This window comes from Lutjanus erythropterus, chromosome 9 (assembly GCF_056507025.1).
Source record: "Lutjanus erythropterus isolate fLutEry1 chromosome 9, fLutEry1.hap2, whole genome shotgun sequence".
Taxonomy (NCBI): Eukaryota; Metazoa; Chordata; class Actinopteri; order Lutjaniformes; family Lutjanidae; genus Lutjanus; species Lutjanus erythropterus.
Genome location: NC_139325.1, coordinates 3,260,589 through 3,270,123, shown reverse-complemented (window position 1 = coordinate 3,270,123; position 9,535 = coordinate 3,260,589). Strand labels below are relative to the sequence as shown.

Below are 9,535 nucleotides of genomic sequence, written 5' to 3'. Positions count from 1 at the left end.
TAAAATTCTCAAATAGCACAAACTAATGTTTTGTTTTCTGTTGTAGGGGAGACTGGGGACCCTTGAAACGGGGGATGGTTGCAACAAATCTTATTTCTCCAACTGGTAACATGCTAGAGTGATGGTATGTATACTGCACATCAGGGATGCAACTGAATCCAAATACATTATTCAGGAAATAATACAATTTCAAGAGATGTTTCCTTTATCTGAATATGCTTGTAATTATTTGGGGAAAAAATAATTTCCTAAATGTAAAGCAGTAATGATCAGAGTACTACTTTTTAACTTTTATTTCAGTAAGTTTTTACACAAGTGCATATTTTATTCGTACAATGCTACTATTGCTGCTACTACTACTACTACTACTACTAAAAATAATAATAATAATCTGCCAATATTAAACTTGATGCTTTGAAGACATCAAGTGCATTGCCAACGGGCTGATTTAATGCGACTTCTGGTATAGCCACACCCACTTTTGATCTATTTGGATACAGACACAGAGACAGTTAATTTTGTTGGTTGAACAGATACAGATACAGATAACATCTATGTGCCCCTGTGCTGCACATTTTCAGTTAGACCCTGAGGGCATGTTCAACACCTGCTGGTGTATTTATTGAAAATAAAACTAGTTTTGGTTGTATGAAAGTTTTTTTGTTTTTTTTTTCATTATTTTGTATTGTGTTGTATTTTTGTCATACTGTCCTGACAATTTTTTATGAATTCATGGCAACTTACTGTATTTGAATCCTTGTTTTCTGTGTGTGCCTTGTTAGTACATGATGTTCCGTCATGGCTGATGAAGGCTGGGGGCGTCCCCAAGCTAAGCAGCCATATCAAAACAGACCACAGTATTTTTCAACATTAATGAGCCATTGTTGCACATTTGTACAATAAATACATGCTTAATAAAGGTTAACTGCAGTGGAAAATTGTTTAACTCTTCCTGTCTCACACTAAAATATAGTGATTGAATAACATCTTTATCACTGCAGTTAAAGTAGGCCTGTGTCCTACACATAAACAAACAATATTGCTAAATAAATAAATAATACTAGAAAATTATTCTAAACAGTGCATATTTTCATGTATTTTTAACATGTAACTGTCCACAGGGTTGGGGTCAGTTGCAACATCTGACTTCTTTTACCTGAATAAATAATGTGAACAATATGTCATATGTAATCATCTTTGAAGCTGTAATATGTAACATTTCCACATTAAAATGTGTGAAAACACTAGACGTATGTTATATATTTTGTTAAGTTGTGTACTTATCAACAATGTTCAAACCCAGAAAACTCCATCATTTACTCAAGGTAACAGTGAGTTTCCTGCTAGCCATTGCCAGCTAGTTGCTAGTTGCTATAACTTCATGGGAAAACATGGGATATGACGGATATGTCAAAGAGTGAAGAAGGAAGTCAGTGAATGTGACTAAACATAACGTGAATAAAACTTTAATAAATCTTTATAGATGGGTCATCTGTGGTGGTGTCTTAACAGTGAAGATTCCCATTATCCCATGCTACTTCACTCCATTAAATTAACGTTTTGTCATTTTTTAAATGTGTATTGTGTATTTAAATGGTACGGGTAGTTAGCAGATAGATCCAAGCTTAATATGTAAAGATTTGGTCGGTGCAGATAGTCTGAGAAACCGAGACGAATGCAAAATTTGTTGCAACCATCCCCACTCTCCCATATCAACTCAATAGCTTCTGGCTGTGAACGTTTTATCAGCATCAAATCTTTCTTACGCGCAAAAAGCCTCCTGACAAAGAGCTAACTAATGGGATGCTAACAAACACACTCCCGAGAGAATTTGTCTATCAGGCAGCTTTTGTCTGCAGCCGCTATCGTCTTCATTACACACATTGGAACGTGCAAAAGAAAAACCTTCAGCGCTTAATCAATAAAAGCAAGGCTGTTCTGCAAGGCCGCAGCTTTAACACAGGCCAGACACCGGCTGTTAATGATGTCGCCTCTGCACTGATGAAAGGAGATTCAGGTAATGGTGGAGATGGCAGCGGTGGTTGTGGACAGTGTTGAAAGCCCACATTCTTCTGTGATCAAACAACACGGTTCTCATGTACTCTGTAGCGAGGTTTCACAAACAGAATTTCAAGAGAGGAGACATTGGCATGGGTTGAATGTCATAATTCTATTGAGTCTCACAGCACAACAGTGAATGCGTGTGATCAATGACTGACAATCAATTGTAACCTTTAGATGAAAGCATCAGTCTTGCGTGTAACAAGTATTTATAATATTTACAAAAAACAAAAAAAAAACAAAAAAACCCAGCAGCAATGTTTGTAACCAGTGCATCAAAATAAAAATGATTATAAAACTAATGGGGCATTCTTGCTCATACTGTTTCTATGGTACCGAATGGGCTTAGTTTCATCCTATTGCAATATTAAAGGGGACTTCATAGATTTTTGACATTAAGTTCAGAAGAGTGGCTTACTTCTCAGCCTGTGGAAACAGTTGAGGATGTCTTCTGTGGCTCAGTGCGAGCTTTGTGAAGTGTGACCCAGGGATATCTTAGCATGTGCTTGGGGACAACCACAGACCGCATATTAAATAGTGGACAGAGCTTCCAGGTCTGACAGTTCTGCATTCTCTCTAATGGCCAGCAGGGAGAAACGTGACAGGTTGCAAAAGAAATCTGACTGTATGTAATATGAGAAAATTATTCCTCTTCTCATGAGATTCATCACCTCTTTGAATAGTTTCCTAATTAATTTCTGTTCTCAATCACTAGTTTCAAGTGTTCTTCAATACAGCATGATGTTCATTTTGTAAATTATGGTCCCATTTAGAATAAAATAGGCAATAAAAGAGGGTATGCTTTAGGGCAGGGCTGCCTGAAGAGGAGGCATAGCAATGTGTAACCTCCTAAGCTTTTTCAAATGTGGCCACTTCTAGCTCCGAAAAAAGGGCAACACCATAATGCCAAACTTGAGGCTTAAAAAAGGTCATCCACAAACCAGAGGGGGACTTCATTTCACCCCCTTGGATCAACACATTTTACACACACTTTAAATGAAATCTTGCATTAAAAACTGGAAGAGTTTCAAGGTATTAACCAGGCAGGGAAGGTAGAGGACTGTAGAGGAAACTGATAAAAAAAAAAAAAAAAGGATCCGTGCTGAATTTTAGTGGAATAAAGGTCAGCATGACAGCATCAGCAAACTCATTTGTTTAGTTTTCCCTACATAAATCATATCCATTCAACAAAGTTTCACTCTATTTTTCCCCTGGTCAGAGGCTCTGCGCCTGTATTGAACTAATGTGAGGATGATACATTGTTTCAATTTTCACAAAGGCAAAACTCAAATGGTCCAGAAATTGTAAACACCAGAACCTGGATGTCATCCATCATGGGGCACCATCATGTTTTGTTCATGCTGGTGTTGATGTGAAGTGCATATCATAGCAGATTTTAGAGGAACACATGAACGTCTCATTAGACAGCGAGTATTATATCATTTCATAAAGCAGGCATTGCTCACATCTGTGACAGTATGGGTTTGTTCGCTGTCAGTCCACATTTTGGTAGCAAATATGCTACTAGTTCACCTGTCACTTAAGCAGGAAGAGAAAATGTTTTTTTAACCAATGAAAACAATGGTACTCTACAAAGGAGCTGCTCCAGAGTTAACATGATGGCGGTCTGAGACCACCACTTTGAGGCCAAGTGGTTGTTTGGTCCACACCAGAGTTTGACTTTGGCATTCAAGACAACCCAAAACAAATTACACCAGAGGGATGGACAGTGGCGTCTACGTCTACGTCTGTTAATTAATACAGCAGAGTGAGATGTCAGATGTGTTGATAGTTGAAAGAGTTTAGCACATTAGCTGCTAGAATGGAGATATAAAATCCATATATACTGACTTTATAGTGACTATATATATATATATATATATATATATATATATATATATACATATATATATACAGTCACTATAAACAACATGTTTTTAATTAAGCTCCGAGCCAACATCATAAAGCAACAACAATGAGAGGAAGATGATAAACTCTCTGAGGAGAACAAGGTGAGTCAGCCTCACACTGGGACCAGGTGATCTTCAGACAGGTGAGCTGTGCTGGAGAAAATATTCACATCATTTAGTTCAGTAAAAACACTAATACCATACTGTGAAAATACTCCACTACAAGCAGAAGTCCTGCATTTAAAACCTTACTCCAGTAAAAGTATGTATCAGCTGTTATCAGTATGAAAAGTAAAGGTAACCACTGTGCAGTAAAATATTCCCTGTCAGTAACTAGTAACTGTACCTGTCAGGTAAATGTAGTGGAGTAAAAAAGTTAAGTACAACTATAAAGTAATATAATATGGATGTAATTTGAAATTAGACTTTGGTAAAATACTTGAGTAAATGTACTTAGTTACATTCCTCCACTGGTGATGTAAGAAGCTGAATGTGTGGTGTTGGTCTTTTACAAACTTAGTTGCTATTCATGCAGAAAAGTGTGTGACACACCTTAAAGTGGGAACTTTATATAAACCTGTCAAAGACATTTAACCAGAGTCACTGAAACATTTACATCTCTCAGGGAGAATTTCTGTACAAAAGTAAATTTTAAGCCACAAGATGGTAATTTTTAATTAATTAATTTATTTATTCTTAAATCTTGTTATTTTCTAATAGACAGTAGTATTTTCTAGTAGACAGTAGTGTTTATAATGTTCTTCCATTGTATGAAGGTTTGTGGTATCAGATTTCTTTGATACTCAATTAGGTCCTTTTTGCTGACTTTAGTCTTTCAGCATAAATTGTAAAATTAAATATAATTATTAAGGATTTGCACAAATTGAAGTACCTTAATTTACCTTAACTAAGCAAGTTCCATTAGGTTATAAAACATGGTCATTAAGTCTGCAAATACAAATAAAGGCCCTTTTCATATATTAAAATACACTGGTCTGATACCTCACGATGTTTGCCTGATTTTTGCTATAGCCCCCCCTAGAGAAAAATTCAACAGCTGCCTCTGGGGATGGACGCTTCAGCTTTCAATGCAGCTGCACTAAACGAGGCTGGTGTGAACTCCTCAGTTGCAACATGTGAAAGGTAAGAGAATATTTGTAGCTTGGCCTGTAAAGTCATATCATGACCATTCTTTTTTCTTTGAGTCTCTTCAAGTCCCTCAACTTTATGGAAGTGCAATATTCAATTGACAGAGTTTCCCTTTAACAGAGTGATTATTATAATCTATTAGGGTCAGTGTCATTTTTTTATTCTTTATTTTAAGCAGCACGTGCATGCATGCACACAAGCGCACATTGATGTACCATTTGTCATATCTACTTTAATTATTAACATTACAGTATCAGTTTCTTATTCTTTCCTCCAACGCGCCACTTTCTTCCCTTCACTTGTTTACACAAGTGGGGTTTTTTGTTGTTGTTTTGTACAAATTGTAGGGAGACACCTTTGCGTATGCAGTTTAAAAGTTGTGCATTTTAAATTTCATGGACTTCAACTTGTAAGCCCTGGTTCTGCCTGCTTTTGCCCACATAAACTGTCCGTTGTGTGTCACATATGCATATGCACTTTATAACTGAACACTTTAAAAGCAGTTTATGCATAGGCACTTTGATTAGTGAGCTGTTATTTGTGCACTTTAGTTTTGATCTAGGTTGTTTAATGGGCCTGTGTGTGGCCTTTGCATTTGTTTCTTCATACCTCCATTGTACATCTGTCCTCAGGTCATGAGACTCATGAAAAATACTTTTATTTTAATAATTTATTAATTTATTAAGTAGACTAAAAGAACCTAGTTAAAAAATTAAAGGAAAGTTATATATAAAAGAAAACAAAGCACATGTAGAAATACTCAAACAGTTAAAACTAAGGTCCCACCTCTCACTGAGCAGATAACCAATCATATCTGAGGATAAAGGGGCGGGGCCTGGGTAGCCCCTGGTAGCACCTCTATTCATCCTCTGTTTGAAACACCCCATCTCAGCTCCTGTCTTCTTAAGACCCCAAGCCTGTTCCAAAATTCCTCCCAAAGTAGCTGCCACATTATGCAAATGTATTACATGGTGATGTCACCAAGAAATGGAACAAAGACTGGATTACAAATGAGGCATTTCAGACAGCTCAGGAGCAGTATTTTCTGTAGGACTGAGTAACTCCCTCTGGCATGGATTTTGGTCTTTGAGAGTGTGCAGACCTTTTACACGCACAAAAAGCTGTAACACATTAAAGAAAAAGGGGGGAACCCCAAAAAAGCTTGATATGACCACTTTAAATGGCATAACTGTCATATAGCTACAATATTTTTTAAGCTTGTGGATGTAAAGTTTCTGGCGTTCATTTTTTATTTTACAGTGAAACTACAGACGCATCATGGTTTATTTTCACTTGATGTTGGGTCACTGTTCTCCTGTGTGTTTGTTAGTTGGTGACTCCCTCTCCTGCGGGCGCTGCGCCTCGCCCCTCAGCATCATGATGCTGCTGAGATCACTTGGGGAGGGCGGCGCAGAGGGAGGGAGAGCTACGTGTTGCTGCGCAGCAACAGATAGAAAGAAGAGAGAGAGAGAGAGAGAGAGAGAGAGAGGGAGGAATTCCCTCGCACAGCAGAAGCGGCTGTCAGGGCGTGTTTCAGTTCCTATGGCTCCCAGATCTGCTGTTATAAACGCAGCCGACAGATACCTGTGGCTGGAGGAGGAGGTGTGAAGCCCGGAGGACGCACGATGTGAGGACCAGCAGCTCCAGCGAGCCTTCGGGTTTATTTGAGGAAGGAGCGTCAGTTTATTTTTGTCTGGAGGCAACATCAGATTTGACACCGCACCGACTCCAGTTGGAAGACTGTTCCTCCTCCTCATCCTCTTCTTCCTCTCGCCAAGCGTAGAAAATAAAGCTGACAGAGACGCGCCTGTGTGGACTCAGGGGACAGAGATCTCCGCGGTTATTTTAGGGCCACAACTTGGCCACAAACTGCAACAATATCCCGTCAGAAGAGTGAAAATGCGAAGTCTTCTTATAGGAGGATTAGGTCAGCTGGCCGCGCTTTAAAGTAAGTTCATTGTTCTTAGGCATGCTTTTGTTTCAGAGGCTAGAAATCATTGTGCATCATTTGAGAGAAAACACGTGGCTGCAACAAATGGACATTTTGTCTTTTACTTTAAAAAGCAACGGAGGCATTAATTCAAATGATATTTAATTCCCTTTCTCCCTTTCTTTCCTTCTTCTCTGTGAAAGTGCGTCTTTCTTTGTCCTGTTCTCTTTGTGCCAATGTGATTCTGTCTATCACTCTCTCTCTCTCTCTGTCTGTCTTTCTGTCTGTGCGCCGTGCGTCTGTCTCTGTGTCCCCCCTCTCCAGACATGACAGGTCAGATCCCGGGGAAACCGGGCTCCGGGGCTCACATGGATGACACCGCCGCCATCCGCATCAACGTGGGCGGCTTCAAGAAGCGTCTCCAGTCCGACACCCTCTCCCGGTTCCCCGAGACGCGGCTGGCGCGTCTGCTCCACTGTCAGTCCAAAGAATCCATCCTGGAGCTGTGCGACGACTACGACGACACAGAGAAAGAGTTTTACTTCGACAGGAACCCCGCGCTCTTCCCCTACGTGTTGAATTTCTACAACACGGGGCGGCTGCACGTCATGGCCGAGCTGTGCATCTTCTCCTTCAGCCAGGAGATCGAGTACTGGGGCATCAACGAGTTCTTCATCGACTCGTGCTGCAGCAGCGCCTACCACTGCAGGAAGATGGACCAGGAACGGGACGACTGGGAGGACAGGAGCGACGAGGGGAGCACCACGTCCTCTTTTGACGAGCTGTTGGAGTTTTACAGCGACGCCACCAAGTTTGACAAGCAGCTGCTGGGGAGCGCGCGGAGGCGCGTGTGGCTGATGCTGGATAACCCCGGGTACTCCGTGGCCAGCCGCATCATCAGCATCCTCTCCATCCTGGTGGTGCTGGGCTCCATCGCCACCATGTGCATGAACAGCATGAGCGAGTTCAGCCTGTTGGACAGTGAGGGACAGCCCACTGAGGACCCCCGCTTTGAGACTGTGGAGCACTTTGGCATCGGCTGGTTCACTCTGGAGCTGGTCGCCAGGTTCGTGGTGGCGCCGGATCTTCTGCACTTCTTCGAGCATCCTTTAAACGTCATAGACCTGGTGTCCATACTTCCGTTTTACCTGACACTCCTCATTAACCTGGTGGTTGAGAGCAGCCCGGCGCTCGCTAACCTGGGCCGCGTCGCGCAGGTGCTGCGGCTGATGCGGATTTTCCGCATCCTGAAGCTGGCGCGGCACTCCACGGGGCTGCGCTCCCTGGGGGCCACCCTCAGGAACAGCTACAAAGAGGTTGGCCTGCTGCTGCTCTACCTGGCTGTCGGGGTGTCCTTTTTCTCCGTCATGGCCTACACGGTGGAGAAGGAGGACAGCGAGGATCTGTCCACCATCCCGGCATGCTGGTGGTGGGCCACCGTCAGCATGACCACCGTCGGGTACGGAGACGTGGTGCCGGTGTCCATAGCGGGCAAGCTGACCGCCTCCGCCTGCATCCTGGCCGGGATCTTAGTAGTTGTGCTTCCCATCACGCTCATTTTCAATAAGTTCTCTCTGTTCTACAAGAGACAGAAGCAGCTGGAGATCGCCATGAGGAGCTGCGACTTCGACGAGGGGATCAAAGAGGTGCCTTCGGTCAACCTGAGGAACTATTACGCACACAAAGTCAAATCCCTCATGGCGAGCTTGTCAAACATGAGCCGCAGTTCACCCAGTGAACACAGTCTGAATGAGTCAATACACTGAACCCGTTTGAAACGAGGACGCCCGGTCAGGCTGGGTGACAGCGAGGCTGCACGAGGAGCTGTCCACAGTGCTGAAACCTCTGGGTGGAGACACCCGCACCTCCTTCCACTGATGTCTGACCGTCTGCCTCTCTGTAGCTCAGCGCAATAACGCGTCCATCTGTGTGTCAGTCACAATGAGACCGTGAGCAAATGTACAGGACAGGCTGAATATGATATCTCACTGTGCATTAGCGTGGCTCCGTCACCAAATAGGCCCAAATGTGGGAGTAAAAAAAGACAAGAGAATGCTGTAGTTGTTTACAGTCCTAGGTGGTGTCACACTGTAGTCCACTCTCCAGCTATAACTGTTGTGATCAAATATGTCTGAAAGTAACTCCAGCTGTATCTCTAATGAAGAATGTTGATGTGTAAATGTTCTGTTGCAACAAGATTACTGCAGATGTGTGGTTAAAGCAAACTGTATTAAACAAAAATACACAATACACCTCCTCATGTTCTTCATGTGCAGAGAGGGTCTCTTATAAAGCCCAACTCATGCTGGATTTTTGGGGCCGATGCAGATAATAGGGAGTAAAATATTATATTATATATTGATATATTGGCTCTCACACAAAAATCTGTACTAACAATAAACTTTATTGTACAAAATTGCATCAGGTAACTGAAACAGTGAACCTTTAATGTTATTTTTAATAATTATAAATAAAAAAAACAAAT

General features: G+C 41.8%; 1 protein-coding gene across 1 annotated transcript; it reads left to right on the top strand.

The window, feature by feature from the left end:
• Positions 1–6,585: 6,585 nt before the first annotated feature.
• On the top strand, positions 6,586–9,299 carry kcns2 (potassium voltage-gated channel modifier subfamily S member 2). The gene is made up of 2 exons (XM_084727697.1): positions 6,586–7,068; positions 7,375–9,299. Exon 2 carries the CDS (start codon positions 7,377–7,379, stop codon positions 8,814–8,816), a length of 1,440 nt encoding a protein of 479 aa, XP_084583823.1. The 5' UTR covers positions 6,586–7,068; positions 7,375–7,376; the 3' UTR covers positions 8,817–9,299.
• Positions 9,300–9,535: the final 236 nt, after the last annotated feature.

What these genes read in the sequence shown, in the direction of transcription:
- kcns2 (XM_084727697.1), top strand. Translation starts at nt 7,377, where the DNA reads ATGACAGGTCAGATCCCGGGGAAACCGGGCTCCGGGGCTCACATGGAT.